The 25,200-nt window shown below is 40.2% G+C and overlaps 1 protein-coding gene across 1 annotated transcript; it reads right to left on the minus strand.

Moving 5' to 3' along the window:
* Positions 1-6,023: 6,023 nt before the first annotated feature.
* Positions 6,024-24,040, minus strand: tnfaip8l3 (tumor necrosis factor, alpha-induced protein 8-like 3). Its single transcript, XM_063880642.1, has 2 exons — positions 23,717-24,040; positions 6,024-7,101 (listed from the first exon to the last, which is right to left on the minus strand). Exons 1-2 carry the CDS (start codon positions 23,760-23,762, stop codon positions 6,539-6,541), a joined length of 609 nt encoding a protein of 202 aa, XP_063736712.1. The 5' UTR covers positions 23,763-24,040; the 3' UTR covers positions 6,024-6,538.
* Positions 24,041-25,200: the final 1,160 nt, after the last annotated feature.

The following is a 25,200-nucleotide window of genomic DNA, read 5'->3' on the forward strand; positions in this document are numbered from 1 at the left end:
AAACAGTATATGCCACTACAAGACCTGCCCCCTCCGTCTTTACAGAGGAGGAGGAGGAAGAGGAGAAGAGGGAGGAGGAAGAGGAGTGAACACTGCAAAAAGTGTCCATTTAACATTTCAGCTTTTGGATGTTCTAAAAGATGATGTTTTCGTTGTTGATCAGGGGAAACAGTATATGAACTAAATTATTATTATTGATAAAAGTTTTTCGAATTATTTATTGACATAAGTATAATTGCTCGATATATGCAGAGAACATTTTCAATCATCATTCAAAATCACCTTTTGCAGAATGATCCTAATAATGACTGGTTAAAGTAAATCATTTCCTTAATAATTTATCTACACTATTGCCAAGTGTCCAGGACAGTTAACAAAATGCTGAGTTTAATATTTTTCGTAGCGTTTGAGCAGAAAAAACGCCCATCGCGTGCGTCACACACAACCTGCGTCATGGTCATATATCTTCCTCTGTCCGGTCAATAGCAACCGTTATTAAAACGGCAAACAATTAGACACACCGACAACGGGGAAGATATAATAGGTCACTTTTATGACCGCTTTGCTTGCACACAATCAGGTTATTGCTAATTAGATTCAGGCTTACGTCTCATATGGTTGATCCAGGTACTAATAGGTTCACTTTTCAATGTGAGGTTTTTTATTTTCATAGTTCTTTACCTACACTTAAATGAGAGTAAAATAGTTTATTTAATGAAAGTTCTTGTTCTCCTTACTGATGATAAACAATTATTATGACTAAAAATAAATGTATTCCATTAGGGATTGACTTAACATTAGATAAAACAAGTTGAATGCAAGGTTAAAAGCAGTCATCATGAAAAAGATTGCAGTGATGCAGGAAAGCAAAGCATTAGTGGCAAAAGGGCATATTATTTGTATGATGAGTCTTTGTTAATCCTCTGGTTTATATGAAAGCCTCATGTCTGAGATTAAAATGCATCATGGTCAGATTGAATGTAACTAAAAACATTTACTCAAGTGCTGAAGCCTATTTAAGTACAATGTTGACCTAGGCCTATATTTTTATTTATAGTATTTCCATTTTATACTCTAAGTTTTTTACACCTCGATATTTCAGAGGCAAATATTGTTATTGTTGTACCCAGCATTCAAAGCTGTTACTTTCTAAATAAAAACACATGTTATGCCTACATTATAAGGTGCAGTATTATACTTCTAAACTACAGAAGTATACCTAAAATGTCCTCTACATACCCTAACTACAACATTAAAATGTACCCACACAGCTAATTACTTGATACACCTTCAGTCAGGTCGAGGCTGTGTGAGGTGCAATAAAGAATAGCAGGACAATGAGGAAGAAGACGATTAAACCCAGTTTTTACAGTCCTGGGAAGATGTCAAATTGGTACTTTTGTTTAGGGAAGGTTGCATTGAATGAATTCCAGTAAATGTATTGGAAAATATATACAATACTCATTGAGTGAAGGAAGAAACTAAATTCACTGCTCTTTTAATAGCAGAATACACCATGTCATTCACTACAGAAGAGATTAAGATGAAGAAAACATGGATCATGTCATGATCACACATCAATCAGTTATTATTCATATTTTCTTTGATGTTCCATTTCGCCTCAGATGCTTTAAGATTGAATAATTAATTCTGCCTTAATACTTTTCCCCGTGCAGTGCAGGATGGGATGTTTGCCATATCCTGTGGTATGACTTGACTTCCTGTCCTCTGCCTGCCTCAGCATTAAAGAGCAGCAGCTCTGCCAAGTTTTAGGCCTGTCTCATACTCAGGCCAGTAAGAAGACCAAAAACACCTAAAGAATATCATGTAGTAATGCAAAAGCAGTGACAATCATAAAAACAGAGCAGTTCATTTACCTTTGCAAGACTTGCATCATATTTAATCTACACTGCCAGGCAAAAAGAAAGGTCACACTCTCGTAATATTTGTTGGAGCGCCTTTAGCTTTGATTACGGCATGCATTCGCTGTGGCATATTTCCACAAGCTTCTGCAATGTCACAACATTTATTTTGGTCCAGAGTTGCATTAATTTTTCGCCAAGATCTTGTATTGATGACGGGAGATTCGGACCACTGTGCAAAGTCTTCTTGAGCACATCCCAAAGATTCTCAATCGGGTTCAGGTCTGGACTCTGTGGGGGCCAATCCATGTGTGAAAATTATGTCTCATGCTCCCTGAACAACTCTTTCACAATTTGAGCCCGATGGATCCTGGCATTGTCATCTTGGAACATGCCTGTGCCATCAGGGAAGAAAAAATCCATTGATGGAATAACCTGGTCATTCAGTATATTCAGGTAGTCAGCTGACCTCATTATTTGGGCACATAATGTTGCTGAACCTAGACCAGACCAACTGCAGCAACCCCAGATCATAGCACTGCCCCCACAGGCTTGTGACCTATTTTTTGGCCGGGCAGTGTATTTTCTCTAAGTGTAGCTTTTTCTTCATCATGTTCAAATTGCACAATACTACTGACATCTTGTGTGCAGTAGCTGAAATTACAGTCTTCGGTTACTTGTTTCCTCTAGTAACACCTTGACAACAAGCCAACATGTAAATAAAAGACCAATAAACAAACATTATATATCTGTCAGCTTCCTCCCTGAGAGTCAGGATATTCACAAGGACCTCCTGACCTCTTAACAGAAAAATGAAAACCACCATCTCTTGTAAACTACTGGTATAGCTTTTTTTGTGGCTTTTCTAATCCTTTTCCCCCTTGTTAACTGGAAGCAATTTACTGTGTTTATAAACAAGACTTTTATAAACTGTAAGATTCACTATGTATCACTATGTAAGTCTGACATTAAAACAGACATGTAATGTTAAGACTGTGAAGGTAAATTAAAGTTTTGTAAATAATTTGATCATATCTTCCCATTTATTTGATCTTAGTTACATTTATTTCAGTTCAGTCTGCATACAGATGAGATTGTCTCACATCATTTTATTGTTATGCTCATTATATAAAATCTTATTTTCTTTTATTAAAACTGTTGCTATTGGTGAATATATTTAGGCACAGACCTAATTAAAGCATAATGATGTCTGTAAAAGCTGTATAATATTATTCCTAGATCAAGTCTGTGTTATATTTAAAGTGAATATACTGCCATCATGTGTTCACTGAACATACCACAGTATGTGCTAAAATTAGGCTGATGCCAGCAAGGGGCAAGAGTATTAACATTTGAATTATGTTCTACAGCCCATACTTTAATTACAAAAAATGGTAAAAATATTTGAAAATATTTGACCTTGCAGTCAACATACAACACGTTGCCCGAGCTAAGCTGTCTAACAAAAAACTCACATCTTTATCATGAAGCATGTTCTACTCTTAAGGACTTGCAATTGATAAAAATGTAAGCGGATTTTCTCAATATGCGAGGAGTAGGTCCTAACGGTAAACAACCTGTAACTTCCTGCTGGAGGTAGTTCTTGACCTGCAAATACAAGTCAATAATGGCATGTAGATGTCTTCAAAACTTCCTGTTTTAATGTGAGATCTTATAATAAATAATAATTATTTAATTTCAGCCGTGTCCTTCCGATGTTGTCGTGCTCTGAGCCTGGAAAAAAGATAATCATTGTGACTGGTTGTGTGTGTGTACAATGATTGTGTTTAGTGTAGTGCACTGTTGACCTGGTGTTTGTTTGTCTTTTTCTGATGTTTTGGGAAGGTCTAAACAGTAAACAAGCTGTCTCCAGAGAACATGACAGATATGGACATGAAATCCCTTTTTATATCAGACCCAAGGGCAAACTGTTTGTATGTCTTCAAAGACTCCACCAGTGACTTCGTGGAGCAGGGAAGCTTTTGATATGTCATCTATTTACAGTCTTCTTCAAACAGTATGCAGAGGACACTTTATTTGTTCAGTGGTTTCCGAGACGTCCTGTGGTTTTCTGGACAAACAAACCTTTGTGTGGATACACTGCCACCATTTTTTCCCAAAACTCAGATGGTTATCTGTGGTCACCAGGTCTGTGTGTACAGGTCCTATTTGAAGTATATTCTTTGTTTCATTTGAACAGCGGTTTCAGAGAAAAAAAAGCCCAGCTGTAACAAACAAGTTCCATTTCATAAACCTTAATATGAAAAGTTTTCTTATCAGTCACACTGATAATACGTATAGTATTTATTTGTGTGATTAGTTACTTACCATGAAGGGTCGTTGCTTTCCTCTTAATCACTGAAGAGGAACATATGGAATAAGAAAAGGGGAAATTGGGCAAAAAGACAAATAAAACATACCTGTTATTTGTATTATTGCCCAATTGTTGAAATGTAACATCTCTCACACTGCCACATCCTGTTTATTTTAAAAACTGTTTTAGGAGCTGTACCATTTTAATTTTTTTATAATTGTACCACCTCCAGGCAGGTTACATTGAAGTAGCCAGAACTTCTCTGTGTTCCTTTTCAAAAGGTCACATGTCACCCAATGGGGATCAAACATGTGACCTGACAGCAGTGTTATCAGCAGTGAGGCCTCTCTTTCACCAGCTGACAGATGATGCTGCCTCCTCCTCCTCTGATCCTTTGGGGAGCAGCGTTGGGAGATCATTAAGTCACAGGCTGTTTTCAGGCTGTGTGGTCTGTGGTCTGGCCTGCACGTCTGAGAACCAGTTTGAGTTTATAACATCTTTTAGCTGGAACATATCTTTTTTTATTTTTCTATCTTTAAATTCCACATACTTTACTCATAATGGGTAATTGTACTGAGTACTACTCAAACATAGTGTTATCATTAGGGGTCATTTCCTCCTACTTGTCTTATGGGATGTTTTACATGGTCTTGGACTTACAAAATTGGGGTATAGAAATACAATATAGAGGTTTATAATGGGCAGTTTGATTTCAGAGAAATGTTTACATTTGTTGCATTATGGAAACTGTAATATCCAATGTGTTCACAGCTTGACCCAAACTATGGACACAAATGAGCATATCTTTGTGCTTCTGTCTTTTTCTTTATTATTTAATCTGTATGTGACTCACTACCCCAAATGTAAAGATTAAGTTAAGGGTGTGATGAAATTAGGGTTAAAGGAAACATTTACATTTAGGTCAATAAGTGTTTTTGCCAAAAAGAAGATCGGTACTTGTCTCTGAACCTGTGATTTATATAAAACTACATTTGAGATTGGCTAATGACTAATATATCATATTTCGTGTGTGTGTGTTAATGTGTATTTCCTGTACCAAACCACAGTTTTCATTTTCCCTGCAGGATTTTGTGTGCTGTCTTCTTTTCCTTTTCCTGCTCTGTTGGATAAAAAAGAACAAAGGGCAATAGAGATAGATAAAGTACATAGTTAATTACACAAATGCCATCTTTCTTCTAATGGTCAATAACATTTACTACTTTGACCTTATAGTTCACTTGATACATGTTGGTTTGACAGGAAGTGAGTGCAAATAAAGACTAAATGGGTGGGTGGTCTTTCTGTGTTCCTACAAAGAGACAGAGACATACAATTGGACTTCTTCTCCACTGTCTGCCCAAATAATTCAGCTGGAGTCACACCAAGCCAGCAGTAATGTGTTTTCCTGGACTGGAGAGCAGAGTAGACAAGAGGGCATCAGATGAACCAGAAATGACAAATCACTGAATTTCCTGCTCACGACAAATTTAGTGCTGGCAAATTTATGCCTAGCGTGCGTGTGGGCCAAATGGACGGATGAAAGTGGTAGCTTAATGCACCATATGTGGTTTATTTTCCAGATCGGATCCACCCATGCAATTTCTGTCCTGGGGGCTGTTTCTCTTTAAAAAATAATTAGCAACATTTTTCGTTACTTTAACTGTAGTTGTACTGATGCATTTTTTCTGAGAGCAACTTTAGCATTGTTTTTGTTCACATGTTTTCAAAGAAATGATTCTAACAAGAGAAAATTATCCGTATGACTTGCGACATGGAACAAACCCATTTGTCCAATAAACTTTACTGAAGTTCAGTGGAGGTTTTGTTGTCAGAAGAACTGCAAAATACTGTTTACAAGAAATCTTTAATAAAAGACAAGTGTTACACCCTTGTAGAGAAGATTGACACAGTCACATAATACACATTGTTCAAGTGAAACCCACACCCACACACACACACGCACGCACGCATGCACGCACACACACAGAACCTACTACTGATTATCTTCCATATCCAACTATACCTAATGTATGCTTTTTGGCCATTGGTACAGTACACTTTTGCACATAAAGGGAATGCTCTAATGCATACAACATGAAACAGGATGTCCCAGTGTGTAGCAATGTTCCACTGAGAGGTAAGACAGTCAATAAAATTCCCTCATGGAACCAGAGCAGCAGGATGTTACAGCTTGCTTCATGGAAATGGATGAAGAAGAGACAGGAAGACGAGAGCAAAGACAGGAAGAGGAAGTGTACGGTCAGGGGTGAAAGGCAAAAGAAGGAGGCAGGAGACACCAGCAAGAGAAGGAGCAAGAGAAGAAAGAGCAAGCGGTGAAAGAGGGCATGGCATGTGTGTGAGGTTAAAGCGTCCCTTCGTCAAGCAGTTTGTTGATGCCGTTGCAGATCTTCCTCAGGGAGAGTCTGTACTCCTCTCTGTCCCCGTACAGCTCCGCCAGGTACTCCCCGTGGGCAAAATGGTTGAAAACATGATCAATGCGTGCATGTGAGCGCGCTGTCAGGTGCTGCTCCACTAGGGTGTGTAGCAGGTCCCTGCACTCCATCAAAAGCTCTGACAGAATATTCCTGTCAAAGGTGTAATCCACCTCGTAGAACGACACCGCTGTCATGGCCGCCTGGTTCATCTTCTTCTTGAAGCGCTCCACTGTGTCCAGCTCGTCTGGGCTGAACTGGTGGTTGCGGTACAAGATGCCGATCTTCAGTGCGATTTTGATGACGTCCTTTATTATCTTGTGGGCCTCCTTCTTGCTCTTGGTGAACTCCCGGCTCGTCTTGTAGAGCTCGTCCAAGATCTCGCTGCTGGTGTCATCGGTCAGCATGTTGGCCACCACCATGGTTGCCATCTTGCTCAGGATCTTCTTCTGGGCCTGCAGGGCCAGGGAGCGAGAGTTGAAGCTCTCCTGTCCTGAGGGGAGAGAAAAGAAACAAGAGGTTTGGGATTAGTATTAAAGGTCAGACATTCTCACTCTAACATTACCTTCTTAAAGGAACAAGGGACAAAACTAAATAAAAAAGAGTAAAATAATAATGATCCTGCTGAGGTAGCTTGACATTCACCTACAAGCAATATCAATATACTTCTTTGGCCACTTGGGGGCAGAAGTACTAGCTGGAAGAACAACAGGGACCTTTTATTACCTCAAGTTGACATGGAAAGTTAGTCTACAGACAGTTGCCTATTCATAGATCATGCATACATGAAACACCATAGCTTTAGTTGGAAATCTTGTGCTGTTGCACCAAGCAACACAATTGGGTTCTGAAAAGTTAAGTTAATAGTGAAGTGAAGGCATTCTCTCCAATACTTCATGGGTCAACACTACTGGTAGCAGAAGTTAGTCAGATTGTACAGAAGTGTAAGAGACAATTGGTGGATTTGGTCCATTGCAATCCAAAACACTTTGGGCTTTACTGAAAGTAGTTGTATTTCTTTTCAATTGACACTAAGTGAAGTGACACACAGTGTGCTGGGTTTTTAAAATATACTGAAGGGATAATCTCAGGTATTTCTTATATAAACAGACTGAACATAAGAAAAAAGAAAGAGCTCAGTTCATCTTGATAGATGTTATTATTACAGGCTTTAACCAGTGCCTTCAAGTGTGTTTAGATGTAGCAGATGACTTCCATATGGACAAACAGGCTTTTGCATCTGTGTTGACCCATTGTCATGAAGTATGGGTTCTTCCTTTCTCAGGTTTTTACTAGATTTCTTTGTCATTAGATTAAGTACACTGTGCTGAAAAATCCTAATGTACAGATTTCTTTGTTATTTAGAGATTTGTTCCTGGCTTAGTTACACAAAACAAGTTGTACAATAACTAATTGGTAGCAGTATTTAACCTGATCTCAGTAAAAGTAAAGGCACAGCACTGGTGCAAATGCTGTAGGATGATTCCGTTTTTTCATTATCCTTCTGTTGTTGTAGATCTAAACATGGATATACAGAAACAGCTTCTGACTTTTATTATTTCACAGATAAACAAACTTCACGTTTTAGAAATAACTGAATAGTTAAACCAGTCTGAACAAGTGAGAGCTGAGAAGTAGATGAAACGTGGTGCGGCCACATTCAACACAGGGCGGCGTCCTTCCTGCAGCTGCCTGTGGTTTGGTTGGCTTACTATGGGAGGAATGATTATCTGCTCTGGATAACAGCTGCACACCGATAAGCACTTCTCTGCACACTGTCTCACTTCAGACTATCACAGTTTTATGCAGCGTCCCACTGAAGTCGCAATATATCATAGAGGAGAACATCGAAGACTACTTGTGTCATTAAAGAACGATCCAGCAGCTTAACATGTGTCTTTGTAAATCTGAGGAGTGGGAGGACGGAAGGGGATTTATTTAGGTGCCACCCAGCTAAAAATTACACACCAGATAACTCCTTATGTGATTAAAATCCAGGAAGGAGGCCTTAGTTTTTCCTCCTGTTCCCTGGGCAAATAGTCCGCCTCTTCCTCCTCCACATCACATGTATGTCCAGACACAGAGAAGGCCAGTAGGTTCAGCAGATGAGCCCAAGTTCAAAGACAGCTGCTCTGTTGTCATTATAATTTTGATTTGAACAGACAGCTATATGACCATGCAGAATTCACTCCATCACCATTGCATCATCTGCTTGTGTGTCTAAAAACATAGAAGGTTTGAGGCTCCACAACAACTGGGACAAATCAAATCCCTGGCATTTCATGTGAATGCACAGAAGTGACATTTCATGTTTCAGTCTGAAGCCAAATGACATTTCATGCAAACATATAATTAGCCCCCTCTGACATTTTCAACTTATATTGCAAATGTCTACAGTAATTTCCCAATGCATACAATCTGATCTACTGCTACATGAATGGGGTGATATCTACATTTCAGTAAGAAAAACCTGTAGAAAACACATTTTGTTATGTTTAAAACAAGAAAACTGAAAGTGAATAAACTCCTGATTGTGCCATAGTTCTTGCTTTTCCTGGTTTGTATAAAAACAAAATTCTATCCACCTTGTGGTGCCATAATAAACTTTAATCATGACATACATATATAAGAAGTGTTTTATAAGCAACATATGAATGACTGAATGAATCAATGAAAAAAAAACGTACAGTAAAACATTCATTACAGGACACTCGATAAGATATTGTTGTATGTTATTTGTTGTGTCAGAGAATACATACTGCATTTCTGAAGGATGTGATATACTGTGGCCAGACTGGCATACAGCACTAAGAATAGTCTTTAATGAATCTGTATATCCTCGACTGTCTACGGGCAACATCAGACTTGAAGATAATAATGTGTTTCTCATCCCTGCAGCCTGCTCTTCAGGAACTGTTAAAAAAAAACAAATATAATGTAAATAAAAAAGCATGATGTGTCGAATGTATCACAGGAGCCAGAAAAGCAATACGGTATTTTCCATGATATTTGAATATCAGAACCACAACATCTAACTTTGGTTCTCATTGGATGGATCTGTGGCTCTGATCAACAGGCTCTCTTTGTGACTGTTATTTCCTGTTTCTCTGAAGCAGCTCTTTGTTCGAGCGAGCCTCTGATATTCAGAAACCCAACTGGATAGATTACTGAAACCCTGGCACTCTGATAAAGGTGACAGCTTACTCCATTAAAGCCGGCCTTGTCAGACCATTGGTCCTGCAGACTATTGGGATTCTGATCTGTCGTTTTCTATTTGATATTTTCTTCCATGCAATGAAACCAATATCTGTCATAGTCAATTCAAAGATCAGTTTAACACGCCATGCCATGTTAAAGAGTGTTACATGAAATCGGGCGATCGGATATTTTGTTGTGCAGCGCTAAAAGTAGACTAATTATAATCTTGCCACCCCCACCACACAGCCTGGAGCCTGTTTCGGAGGACCAGCAGGTGGCTATCAACACACTTGCCTTGACCCCTGTCTCAAATCTGTTTGCACATCCCAGAGAGGGGAAGAATGTAAGCCAGGAATGAAGGAGTCTGGGGGAATAAAACACTGTGGAGAATGGACACAAGTCTACTCTGCACGGAGCTGGGTGATTCAGAGTCTGGAAGAAGATTTGAGCAGATACAGTACGTGAGCTTAGATAATAAAAAAAAGGAGTGCACAGGGTGACACTGAGTTGTCAGAGCTCTCTTTCTCACATTCACATACAGCCTGTCACCCAGCGGCTGAGATAAGTGACATGCATGAGCCGAATGTCAGAAGAGTTAAAGCTGTCAGCACAGAGATGGCAAGAGAAATAGACTCTTCAACTGCTCTCTACTGCTCTCACACTGTCTCCCCTGCCAGCATACTAGTTTCTCACTTGTGTGAATTTTTCATAAAATAAAGTGAGAGTTCTACATCGCAGGAAGTTCCTGAAAACAAAACAGGAGTTCTCCGCCATCGTAGCAGCCCAGCAAAGGCGTTGCATAAGAGTGTTTTGGTGAAGTTTACTTTTATCATCAGGATTAGTAAGGTGCTTGCTGTTCTCTGGCCGCGGTTGTTGACCAGACAGGCTCTCTTTGTTCCGACTGATGTTTCAGAGCGCTAAGTCAACAGTTTCTGCTGCGCTGCATCAGAACATACATACAATGTGGAAAATGGAGATGTGCCAAACTTGCCCTGCTGAAGGTGGTACCCTGCAAAAGTGTCCACCTGGCCTGATTTTTTCCCAATATCAGTCAGAAACACTTAAATGCCAATGACTCTATTGTACAGCTATCAAAAAAACAAGGATTGTTTATTGTCGAACATTTAGAAAAATATGCTTGTTACTGTTTGGCATAGAGGTATAGTGTATTGACACAGTCACAGAAAAAGACTTTGGTGCTCCGTCACTATTATGTATGTAGGGCATTGAACTGTGACTGAGCTGCACTGACCTTTGTGGCCGCTGCATGACCACTGCTTGTACTGAAAAGTCATTTGTGTTGTCGAATTTCGGGAAACTGTATAATAACAAAATAGTCTCATATACAGACTGAAACGATATTCACTTTGCAAAAGAATCATGGCAATAAAACTAGTTTTGTTGAAATAATCGACCAACAACATCAAGTGCAAGAGGCTTTTTTTCTACTATGTGAAAACATCTTTAGGTGGATAGAATCGGAGGATGAAACCCTCTTTATTAGTCACATACATGCACACAGCAGAGCACACACAGTGAAATTGGTCCTCTGCATTTAACCCATCCTAGTACTAGGAGCAGTGGGCAGCTATTGTGCAGCGCCCGGGGAGCAATGGGGAGGGGGGATTGGAGGTGTCTGGTGCCTTGCTCAAAGACACCACAGCAGGGCCTAGGAGGTGAACTGGGACCTCTCCAAGTAGCAGTCCACTTTCCATTTTCAAGTCTGTTCGGGGACTTGAACCGGCGACCCTAAGATTCCCAGTCCAAGCCCCTACTGACTGAGCCACTGCTGGACTAATTGATACATATTGGATTGATACAATTGCGATCAATGGACAATAAGGCCATCAATTTAAGCTTAGCATAAAGATTGGAAACAAAGGGAAAATGCTTGTCTAACTCTGTAGAGAGGAAACAAAATATAGTAAAGGTAAGTGTCCTTTCTTCTGAAGTTTAGTGAGCTTATCCTGTCCCATTTAACTCAAAACTGAAGCAAATGACTTGCTTCATTTACTGCAGCGTGCAGGGCAGCTGGGCTTTAAAACAGGTCCTGAGGCTTGTGATTATGTTCCAGATTAACCAGAGGAACGAGAAATTAACAGGTTCAGCAGCTAACACTGACCAGGAACTGTGGGTTTATCAGCTGAAATGCTGCAAAACACACGTCTCACTGCCAACTGTGTGAGTGCGAATATGTATGTGTTTCCAGGACTTTATGCCATAACAGCAGAACAAAAAACACTTCAAGATTAATAATATACTGTACAAGTTATCATAACTCAAACCCAGACCAAGCAGAATGAGAACAATTCTATAACATACATTAATAAATAAAGATTAATCTTGTTCATTAACAGATATTTACCCACATCAGGCCATGATTAGGGAACATATACTGTATAATTATTAATGGGAGTGTAAATGTGTCTATGCATCTGTATATGAAGTGATGAAAGCACAACAGATTCACTGTTAATGGATCCTAAACCTGCAGGTTCAAAATCTGCTAGATATTTGGAAGTTTATTTTCCCATTTATTTAGCTAGTGGTAATGATGACTATGTGATATTCATATTAAACATACTACCCTAAAATAAAAGTCCAAACGAAACCCTCCAGCTGACTGTTATTGTCTTTTCTTAAAGTTTTTGAAAATTACTTTCCATCCTGAGCAGCAAGTCATTAACTTCTGCAGCCTCTAATAACATAATTTCTGTTGTAAACCATTCAGAGCTGCTACAGGGCTCAACGTCCTGACAGTATCATGTATCTGACGCACACACACACACACACACACACACACACACACACACACACACACACACACACACACACACACACACACACACACACACACACACACACACACACACACACACACACACACACACACACACAGAACGAGGAAACAATGCCCGATCAGTGCTGCTCGGGTTGCTAATGACAACATGCTCATGTTTAGTATTAGAAAAACCAGGTCAGACTCTCTGCACAGGTGCATGGGAGGTTTTATTTGTATTTGCCAGATGCAAATGCATGTTCATAACACATCCTCGTAGGAACTCACCTTGAAGACACAGGTGTTCATTCATCCTGCTAGGGTTGGATACTAGCAGAGGATCAATGTGTGACATTTCATAAGAACAGAGAAAAGGAAAACAGAACACCTATTTACTATACTTTCTACTGCTTGGCACCTGACTTCCCTTCCTGTAAACATTATTAGTTCAAACAGCCAAACATTAAAGGTTGCTGACAGACAACCAGCCTCAGAGGTGCAGGGCAGTAAGGGAGTGTTATGTTGAGTGACAAACAAAAAAAGCAACTGAGCTCTGCGAAGCTCTTTTTGTTGCTCAGTTGTTGCCATCAACACAACCAACCGCTGTACACTTACTTTCCATGTGCAATCTATTATTGTAATGTGTTTTATTACTGAATGGTGAATACAAGCCTTTCTGAATTGTGCCGTTACCAGTCTATTCTTTGCACCCTGTAAATGCAGGAACATTAATCATTTCCAGACATTTTCCTTTCCAGATATTTCATTTTATTAAGGAAAAACAGTAAAGTTATAACCCCCTTTTGCCTCCTATATACACAATGTCTGCAGTAGTAGCATATATTTAACACAAAAAAGACTTAAAGTCTGCCAAAGTGTACAGTTTGCTCATTTGGTGGTGAGATGTCCAGGAAAGCCCTCAGTAATAAAGTTTATCATCCATCAGTACAGCTATTTCACCGCTTAAACAATGAATCAATGGGAAGAAAATGTCAGGGGCAAGAGAAGCAAGAGATGTAAGCAAGGGTGACAGCTTGACTTCTTCTCTTTTTGCCTTGGCCTTTTGCTTTGCTTTTGCTTCCAATGAACAGTTGTTGCAGACTCTCTCTGGCTGCATTTACAAGACTTGAGGAAAACAATGGAGCAGGTCATTCAGCAGCAGTAAAGAGGTTTTTAATAGCTTGCAGGGTCAGTGTCAAGAGAGCCTGGGAGGGCAGTGGAGGGGAGTGAGGAGGAGAGGCATGGTGTGTGCTGCCAGCTGGTACCAGAGCTCCACTAGCTGTGGTGTAGGCTTTGTGTTTGTTAGATCACTTCTACACACACGCATGCACACAGGCAGACTATTAAATAGAGTGTGTAACGATCATCACGATTCATTGAGTTCATACACAAGGAAAGAGCTGCAAAAGCATCCTGGCGCTGAAACCATTGGAGACTTTTTTTGTCTTTTCATGTGTCTCCTCCACTTACTGTTGTATTTTTGCCTCCCACTGCTCTATTTGGAAGATGACTCAAACCACCATCCCACCCCTCTCTGTCTGTTGAAAGATTTAACTGAGAGAAAGAGAATGTGGTATAATGTAGTGAAGTGCATCGACTTGCATAATTCATGATATGTTAAATCTGTTTCGAGTCAGTTTCCAGAGGGCACTCAGTGCTTAAAGAGGTCATTCACCGTGGAATTAACAGCTGCTCAGGATGTAGAGAGGCATTCCTACCTTTAAGGTTAATAAATAACTCGATTTTAATGCCCTAATGACTTTCTTTTGTGTGAAGTACAGTTACATAGTTTGAAGTTCAATCCCTTTCTGCAGATGTGGATCATTTAGAGTCTCTGGCTGCTAAATCGTGCTTTACTGGAAGAAAGTGTAATAGCAGGAACTACAGATTTATCCTCCGCACAAATCCCCAAGGAGTGTAAAAAGCACACTGTGTCTAAAACATTAAAAGAATGGATGTGATTTTGGTGTGTTACTGTTTCCTGCATATGTTTCATGTCTCTGCTAGAAGTTTTCGTCCCAGAAGGGAAATGAGGAAGAGATGTGGCACAAAAGAAGCTACATCCCCACAAAAAAGCATATGATATAAACATGAAGATAAATCAAATAAATACTTGTCAAGGACGAATTTTAAAGTGCAAAAACAAGTAAAGGGGTTGGGGAATGCAAACAAATGAATGTTAATATATGTATGTTGATGATGTGCTTCATTCATTTAGCAGAATTAGAGTAAGATTACCGGCAAATGTGCTGCAGTGCTTTCTCTTGAAAGCCTCACCACCAGAGCAGGACATCAACGCAACATTAAACTAGACTTGATTAACCAGTTAGGGTGATATTATTGACCAAAATGATCTCATTGCAGTATTTATTTCATATTGTATATTATCATATTCCTGTTTTTTAGCTGAGCTGATTTTATCAAAGGTATGTTTGAGGTTAAAACAGTTACATCTTCACATAGTTAGTCCAGTATATCCATTAAGCACCAACAAGTTAGTCTTAAAATGGTAAACCCACTTTAGATGTGTGTGATGCTTTGTATAATGCTTTATTGGTCAGGCTCTATTCATAAGATTTAGTCATAAACTTGAGAATTGTTGATGCTGATCTTAAACGAATGTTCGGAAGACCTTCAACAAAGCATGATGCAGTAGTTGCATTGGTCTCTTCAGTGAACTGTGATTTGTGCATTACTTATTAAATAGAGCTGAAGGCTATATTAAGATGGCTCACTTTAGGATATTCTCTGTATTTGTCAGAATACATAGAAATGTGCAGCCAAACAAGGTTTGACTCATCATTACTGGCAAATGCATAATGGAGGAAAATTACATAAACAAACCGTTCGGAGTCAATTAAAGCAACTGTATTGATGTAAGCCGCATTTATGTATCTGTAATGAAGAGATCTGACATACAGTAAGAGACAGTGTTTAAACCTACAAGTATGTTTATCCTGGGACCGGTCTAAGTGTCTCTATTGTGACTAACAGTCCAGGGAAAAGCACTTAAGTGCCTGTCTGAGTCAGGGATACAGACCGCTGCATGCACAGTCTTTATTTAATGCTCCATCCCTCATCTCCTTTTTTGCCTCTCTCTGTCTGTTAGTCCTAATTGCCATGTCCCTGTAGAGCTGAACCAGTGAGGAAAGACGAAATGAGGCAGTGGCAGGAGATGTCTGATTGATTTATGTGGTACTGGCTTGATCGCCTGTCACAAAGATCGGGAAGGGAGGAAAGGGTGAGAGAGAGGGATCAGCGTTTTGACCTCTACCTTAAGTTCTGGCATTGGCTTTCTTCAAAGTCACTGCTTGTTATGACTTCCAGAGAAGAGGCGGGCCCCCAGAGGAGGAGAAGTAGTATCCTCGACATCCTGTCAGGTCTGCAGGACCCTGTGAGATCCCCGCCCCTTGACCTTTCCTCTGCTGTAAAGCTAATGTCTTCACCAGCTATGGTTCACTGACATCTTCATTATGTACCCTGTGAAAAGCAGGGCCACAGTTAGCTGGTAAACCGGGCATGGGAACTGGCTGCAGGCTGTGTCCCCTCTCTGTTTCCCCCCTCTGGGAGCTTCTCTGGGAAACCACTCTGCCACGATCATAGCTGTCAGGTGGGCGTTGGTTGAAGGAAATAAACATTTCTACATGAATAAATAAATGTTTACTGTTGGTTTCTACAACACAACAACGAAACTATAGTTTTAATGTTTAAGTAACTGTCTTGGCCCACAGGAAGTGACGCTTTTAAAAATGTTGTGAGACACCAGGTAGCTTATAGAGACAAAAGCCTTAACTGCAGTCAAACTTAATTGCAGAAAAGTAAGACACCCAAAAACATAGTGTCTGATTAATGTGTTTGCTGGAAATCCTGTAGATAACCACGTCAAAAAAAATTGATTCATAGAACACACTATTTATAGAAAGCTATGTCCAAATGTGTGTGGGTGTGTGTTTTGTGTGAACCATAATTACAGACTATGAGACTGAGGCTTAATAAAAAACAGAGGTTGTTGAAATATTGGTGCTTTCCTTACTTTATCCGGACAATAACCCAGACAGAAAGTTCCCCTCGACTTTTTCCATCAGACGTGAAAAAACTAAACGTTTTACGGAGAAAGGCAAAGGGCGAAAAGAAGAGAGGGGGTGGGCAGAGCTGGCGACATGTACATTTTTATTTCAAACCATTCAGTCAAACTAATAGAAGACCAAGTAGAGAAGATGAGAGGAAGGCAGATATGTGTGCTCGGAAATAAAACAAATATACAATCACAGCCTCTCTGAAAGCCTGCAGATGTGTCACTTCATTTAAAATGAGCGTGGAGGAGTGATAGAAAGAAGGATGGAGGAGGTGGGGGTGTTGAAAAAAGAGAGGTGAAATAATTTGTCCATAGCTACTGTCAAAGTCTGTTTACGTCAGGCACAGACCCACACAACATCAAATACATCCCCTCACCCTCATTCCCTTTCAAATCTTCTGCAGCTGTATGAAGAACCAGATGTAGCGTGAGCGTTTGTCTTACATTCATGAAACTCTTGTCTCTTTTCGATTATCTCTTTCTCTCTCTGTTTAATTTCTTACCAGATCTACACTGAGCCGAGGGTGAGTGGCAAGGAAGTAAGTGTTTTCCGGCCCTGGGTGAGTTACTCCTCTCATAGACCTTAGCCAAGTCTCAGCATGCCATGGCATCGTTTACAAAAGAGACACACATGCACGCACACCCGCACTTGGACACACACGCACAATCTTCTGGGACTTGCCAGCATTCCCCATAACTTTGGCCTCCCGGTTTGTTTACGAGCTCACCCACAATAACTGAGTGAAGTAAAAGTGAGGCACTGGGAAGCTTTACATCACTGGAGGCCCACTCCGTTATTGCCCAGTTAAGCCCCGCCCCCTCCCATGGCTACTATCACACCCACCGTTATCCATTACTCCAGGGGTGTCCAAACTACGGCCCGGGGGCCAGATGCATTACTCCATAGGTTTTCTGAGGATAGAGATATGTTCTCAGTTTGCAACTACAGTTCTACATCTCAGTAACATTTGACATAACGTGAGAAGTATTAGAATATTTGAATTAAGTAAAAGTTGCAAAAAATATATAAAAGTATTTGCAACAATATGTACTTAAAGCATCAAAGCTAAAGTACTCATTATATGAATGGCCCCTGTTATTATAATATTAAATACCATGTGATTATTAATTATAAACGCTATAAGATTGCTATCAATGTTCTACTAGTAAATAGTGATTAACGCTGTCAGTGGTGTAAAGCACATCATTTCTCTGTAAATTGTAAAAGAGTAGAAATATATTGCCTAAACACTCAACTAAAGCAGGCTTCATCACAACTTTATTAAAACAAAGTACTTCAGTAAATGTTACTTTCCATCACTGGTAATCACAGAACAAAACAATGAATACAGCCCACATCTCTTAAGTTATTAGTATTTCATAAAGTTTGATAACTAATATGTCTAGAAGCATTGCAACCTATTAAAAAAACAATGTAAAATTGCTGTTGTTTATTTAATAATGATTTTGTTTCTATACCAGCCCCAGAATGAGCTCCAGCTGCAGCTCTTTCAAACTTGGCTGTAATAATAGTAGTACTAAAGGGGGGGGGGGCGGCGGCTGGATGGTGTTTACTGCAATCATACAGCAACGCTAAAACTCAGTTATTTACTTACTTACATATAACTTTGTTAAAACCATAGCTTTTATTATTGACTTCAGGAGTTTGCTTTGCATAATAGCATTAACAACTGTTGGTCCCATAAGTAGGGCAAAAACTGCATATAAACGGCAAGTATCATGTGCTTTTGTTTAACAATGAGGTGTTAGAATTATATTTGCAGTAAATGATACAGATTAAAAATAAATACTGGGCAATCCCCACAGGAGCAATTTAGGACACAACAAGATGCTGACTGCAGTGGGGAGGAACCAGTGCTCCCCCTGATCAGAAGATCAACGCACCATCCCACTGTGCCACAGCCTCTGTTGAAGTTACATGAAGTTAAAAATGTTAATGAGTTAAGGTTAAACAGGAAAAGGGGCGGAGTTTTCCAGCTGTCTATGGCATCTCGATTAAAAGCTTGGAGTGATAAAATTGTATATATTCTGAGCTTTGGCCTTGAAGGTCCTCACACTTTAGTGTGAAGCCAAAGTGCTGCTGCTCTCTTCGCTCCCAACCCACCACTAACTAATGACCAGGAAATAACTGTGGTTCTCTCACACACACACACACACACACACACACACACACACACACACACACACACACACACACACACACACACACACACACACACACACACACACACACACACACACACACACACACACACACACACACTTTGTGGAATTGTTTCTGACTTTATGTGACTGCATTCCTTTTCGCAGATTAACCTTCTCCACTACCGACCAAACCAAATCCTTCTGAAAGTTAATTCAAATGCTTTATAAGCCTATATAGACAACAGTGTTGCATTTTAGTTTCTCTCTGTTTCCATTATTGCCCATTAGATGTCCAAACCCACAAATATAATTGCCACATTTGTTTCTTCCTTCTGTTGTGCTGCCTTCTACCACCCAGAGGCAAAACAGTTATACATGTACGCTAACAGTACCTTAATGGGACATCTGTTGTGTTTCTTGTTGTGATATACTATGATAAACATGGTTATTCTATTTTTTCCTACCATTATCTTATCTTAATGCCATCATAAGCACCTAGTTTAGTTGTGCCAGAATTAAGTGTGAAAAGCTTTGTGAGTAATTGCTTCCCACTCTGCTTCGTTTTCCTTTGCCTTAATCTGTTAATAGATGAGGAGAAGACTCATTTATGATGAAATCATTTGCGTAGCGAGTTTATATAATGAGTTGATAAGACAAACCCAAACGTAGTGGACACAAATGAAGCATAACTTGAAATCAGAAACTGTCCCTAAAATATCTCCATCAATGATTCTGAATTATAAGTCATGCCCCTCACACCAGGCGCCAAAACTGGCTTTTTTCGCCTCGACCGGCCCTCACAGCCTTCTCCTCCTCCTGCGTGTCTATGAGGCCCTGTCAAAATGCCTCTGCGGTTGATTTCATGTTTCAACAATGGCTCAGTCGTAGGGAAATAATTATTTCTCCAAATATCCTATACACACTTTGAAATGCCATAGTTTTATTCAATGCATGTATGTGCACAGAGGGTAAAGGCACTCACATGCCGCTCAGGGACATGGGAGTGTTTGGGTTTCTCTTTAACTGCAGCTAGAGGAAAAGGAAAAAAAGAACTTTCTCCTGAGTCGTCTTTTCCACTTATGGTTTCACTCCTGTTTTCTTTTTTTTTCTCAGTTCATGTTACAATTTTCCAGAACCAGCTCCTGGTGTCTCGACGGTGTATGTGTGTGCGTGTGTGTGTGTGTGTGTGTGTGTGTGTGTGTGTGTGTGTGTGTGTGTGTGTGTGTGTGTGTGTGTGTGTGTGTGTGTGTGTGTGTAGAGGGCTGGGGTGCAGTAAGCACTCTCCATCTGTGGGCCAGATTAAAGGCAGAGAGAAAAAAAAACAGGGATGCATGAGCAAGAAGTGATTTTTTCAGTGTGTGTGTGTGTGTGTGTGTGTGTGTGTGTGTGTGTGTGTGTGTGTGTGTGTGTGTGTGTGTGTGTGTGTGTGTGTGTGTGTGTGTGTTAGAGTGTATGCAGGGCTGGCCCACTCTGCCTGTCTCTCATGTGTAAAGCATGTGGCCAGCCTGCCAACATGGCAATCATGAGGGAAAAGCTCTCCTCTGATTTCTGTGTGCTCCTGGCTCGTTCCAATGCAGCAGTCAGTGATCTTAGAAGTGCGTGTGAAGTGTTTGTGGAAGTGTGGATTAGTAGCAATTAACACGAGCAATTTAGTTGAAGTGATTGTGAGTGTTTGAATGCTGAAGAAGATCACCTGACTGAAGATTACATTTGAGTTTGTCATCAAACATCTGCAGTTTTCTTTGTTTATAACCACAAAACGCCCTGATGCCCGTATGTCCCCACAGCTGTTATCACAACAGAAAAAAAAACAGCTTCTCTTTTCAAAATTTGAAATGCCACAAACGTCTGGAACTAGCTCTGTGGACGGCAGATTGGGTTATGGTGTTATAGTGATTCACATCCCCATATATAATCAGTAAAAAGGGGACTGTTTGCAGATTAAACACAATGTAAGAAAACAACTAAAACATTATTCAATCCAAATGCACCATTTTTGTTTGAATGTCTCTATTGTGAAAGCAATCCGGCAGAACAGGTGTGTTGAATGTTCATTGAAACTAAGGTGTGGTCACATCCACTCCACCACAGGAAGGAAGTCTTGTGAATGTGTGAATGTTGGTATGATCAGTGAAATACTCAGTGCATGACTGGAGGATTATGCGAAAGTCTTTGTGTGTGTGTTTATTTTCTGTAAGGTCTAAGGGGTATTTATTTATACAGCAAGCGCAACAGAGCTTTGTGTATTGTGACTGATCTTTGTGCGTCTATTTCTCCGTTTTACACCACATTTCAAATTTTGACTCTTACATGACAACCTGCAATAAAAAAGTTCCTCCCCTGAAACAGTTCACGTTCTTGTCAATGTTCTTACATTCCTGGTGTGAGAAAACTGCACTCCCTCAATCATTTGCCCTACAGCTTCCAGTAAGAAGTAAAAAAGCTGTGTAAGGACTTTAGTTTGTAAACTGCATTTCCTATGAAACAATCTACCCAAGAGAAAAAAGGTAGAAAAAAAAAAGTATGTTTCACCAACAGAACCTGTTCAACCAGAACCACTAGGTTTTATTGCTTATTGCGTTTGAAGTGATTAACTTTCTTTTTTTCTTTATGAATAGAGACGTAATATAACAATATATGGGCCTTTTATATATCATCAGCTAGCAACAACATTACTCGTGACTTGACACCCTCAAGATGTGTTTACTTGACTCCTTATGTTGAACCTCACAAGTTTCACTTGGAGGCAGCATAACCTCAGGCTGAGTGGTCCAAGGTCAGATATGTTCTCTGGGGCATTGTGGGAAGAGATATAGAACTGAAGACAAATACAGTAGCTGAAGTGAGAGTTGGTCCAACCACAAGTCATATCCGGCATCAAACCAAACATCACTAATTGCAAATCAGGCTGTGTCTGAGGAACTATAAGATGTCAGTCTCACTCACTTACAACAGCCACAAACAGCTCAAGGGCAGAGGTATAAGGCCTTCTTAGACTAATACCTCAATATTTACACCACTTGAGTTTTTTTTGCCAGAAAATATGTTAAAGGTGTCAATCAATCACACACACCCCTCATCCACATAAGCAGGAATAAGGGGCATTTTTGTGTACGGCAACACTTTCAAAAATAAGCCTGTTTTTATAATACATTTGCTCAGGTTTCGATGGGACATTTGACCTTATAAATTGAGCCATACCAGTTATTTTGTTTCCTCCACGGCAGACTGAGGAGTAGAATCTGCAGCACAGCCACAAAGCACGATGCATTTTAAGTATGAGTCAGGCTCTCGCTTTCTCTCCACTGGGAAAGAAATCATTTTCAATGCACTCGCCTTGTTTTTATTTAACATTATTTTAACGCCAAAAAGACACAAGAGTAAAATCATTGCAAAGCTATGTCACTTTACATTGCTGGAATCTTTACCAGATCTGCATAAAAATGTAAAATGTTTCCATGATTTACTTCTGGCTCAGTCTCAGCGGGGAACACTGTACACCACTATACTAGAAAGTGAAATGGATAAAGCATCTGTCACATATGAGAGTCTGACTGATGTTTTAACATTGAGCGGTCTGCATAAAATCAGCAGGTGATGCAGAGATGTCATCGCCGACTGAGGATGTGTACACAGTTGATGGCTTTCATATTATTATGTGAAATTAATATTGCATCTCTCTTTGCAAATGGACTGACAGACAGACAGACAGACAGACAGACAGACAGACAGACAGACAGACAGACAGACAGACAGACAGACAGACAGACAGAAAGACATACAAACAGACAGACAGACAGACAGACAGACAGACAGACAGACAGACAGACAGACAGACAGACAGACAGACAGACAGACAGACAGACAGACAGACAGACAGACAGACAGACAGACAGACAGACAGACAGACAGACAGACAATGAGCCAGATGGACAGACAGATGGTCAGAGTTCACCAGATCATCGATAACATACAAAGAAAAAAAGAAGCAAACATCAGCAACAACATGCCCTATCAAATTATATATCCATTATTTGACACTTATATCTGCTAATAATGGGGGGGGACCAGGGACTGGTAATACATGTGTCCAATTTAAGAAGAACCCAGGGCTCTCTAATAGAGGATAAAGTCATTTGAAGCATATATTTACAGAAAATAAATAATAAAGTAGAAATTACAAGGTAATAAAATGTTCTAGTACGCTGTGCTTTGTGATAAAAACCTCCCGGAGACTCAATATTTGTATTCAAACTCCAGAAGGCTTTGTCATCTCCTGGATTACATTCATCACAGCATCTTAGCTCACTGGCTCGCCCACTTGCTTGCAATGCTGGGAAATTCAATGAGTAACTTCTAGGATGAATAAATATTTGCTTTGCTAAACTGTGAATCTAAATATTTTAACTCTCCCTTGAGTGTGAGAGGCACCACAGAGAAGCAGAAGCTGCACTCTCTGTAGCTGATGTGTTGATGAACAAACCGGCTGCACGTGTCGGAGCTTGCCTGCTCCTTGTGGAGACTGAGCCGGCTTTCATCCGCACTCTCAGCGAGGCTCTGCCAGTCACCAGCACCACAGTGTGTGAGCTCAAGGCGGCTTGCCTCTGACACATCTCAGCAATGAGCCACTGGATAAAGTGACTCTTAAAAGTGTGTGTTTCTTGAATTTGTGGGGGTATTAAAGAAGTATTCAGATGTCCAAATTGTGATCAGTGTAAGGATGGCTGCGCATTGTGAGTTGATACAGCCCCAGTGAAAGTTTACAGCCTGATACAAATTCTGAAAAATAGGAAAAAAGGAACTCACTAACCCCCTGGATAGCAAATGTAGAAGCAGTGATCACATCATGTACACTGATGTTGTAGTTACATTAATGTTCTTAAAGCTTACCTGGAGACAGGTCTCCGTCACTCTGCTCTCCGGAGTCTGAATCCATCTTCCCCTGCAGGACACACCTCTCTGAATCCACTTTCTTCTTGTTCCCCTTCCTCGCAAGGGAGTCTTCTGATTGTTTCACCCAGAAAACAATTTCTTGTTTCTTCTTCTCTTCCTGGTGAGCTAAACTTCCCCTCCCAGCCTGGATCTGTGCAGCTGTGAGAGGAATGCTACTGGGCTGATCTGCTAAGCTCCTTTTTTTGTTGCTCTTCCCTTTTGCTCTCCTCTCTTCTCCTGACTACCTCAGTTTCTCTCTTTCCTTCTCACTCTCATCTACTTTCCTGTGCCTGATACTCCCTCCCCTCTCCCACTCTTGCTCCGCCCCCCTCTCGGTTTCTCCCTCCCTTGTCCCTGCCACTTGAACCCTCCTCCTCCTCTCATTCGGTTGTCACACTCAGCCTCTTCACGGTTTCTCCTCTCAAAGTCTTTCTCTACCTCTTTCTGTATGCTGTGAGTGCCGTCTCTTCTTCTCTCTCTCTTCCTCTCTCCCTCCCTCTCTCTGTCTCTGGGTAAGAGTGCTGCCTGTGTTTTTGCAGAGCAGGGAGAGACTCATTCATGGCAACTTGAAATTCGTCTCCAGCAGTAAAAATCCCATGACCCCTTGTGACTGACTGTTATAAAATCAGTCACTTACTATCAGGGGTGGTCACTGGTCACATGAAGTCAGACCAGGTTACTGTTTTACTTTTCATTGAATGGGTCTGACCTGTTTTGGCTCTTTTTAATGTGATAGTTCTTGATTTGTTTTTGTCTTGTGATCATAGACTTTTAGATCAACTTCATTCACTGATAGACTGAATATATATGTATTCCTTGTATTTGTGAATGAATGCATGTTGTTTTTATTTGAAGAACAGATGTTAATTGTTTGTGATAGATGTTCAAGCATGTATAAGAATGCTTTAACATGCAGTATTTCATATTTGTTCGACAGACAGCAGCCTTTTCAAAGGAAAAAGCATTATTTTAGTTGATTTTCAGATCACTTAGTTAATGACGGCCAACACTGTGTCCTTCAGTGCCCCACTTAAGATAGTTATCAGAACAGTTGCTGCTTTAAATGGCATTGCCAACAAATATGTTACTTATTGAGTTTTATGGAGCTGTCTCCGGACAAGTCTTGAGAATGGAAGACAATGATCAGAGCCAAATCTAGAAACTAAAAACCTTATATAAGACTTTTAAAGTGAGACATAATAAATACATTACGGATTATTATCTGACTCTGCTGTTCCTCTAGGCTATACACAGCACTTAATGTCTTTCAGCATGTTGTTTTTCAGCATGTAACATTACGGACTGATTAACTCTCACTGATCTAATCAGTGTTGTTTCTGGCAGCAGGCCACTGTTTTGAAGGAAAAAGCTTTGTTAAACCCAATTTAGAATAACTGCATGCACCAAACAAAGACGTTTAGGGAATAGCTGGTACCAAAGTA

The sequence above is a fragment of the Eleginops maclovinus genome, chromosome 4, assembly GCF_036324505.1.
Source record: "Eleginops maclovinus isolate JMC-PN-2008 ecotype Puerto Natales chromosome 4, JC_Emac_rtc_rv5, whole genome shotgun sequence".
NCBI classification, from domain to species: Eukaryota; Metazoa; Chordata; class Actinopteri; order Perciformes; family Eleginopidae; genus Eleginops; species Eleginops maclovinus.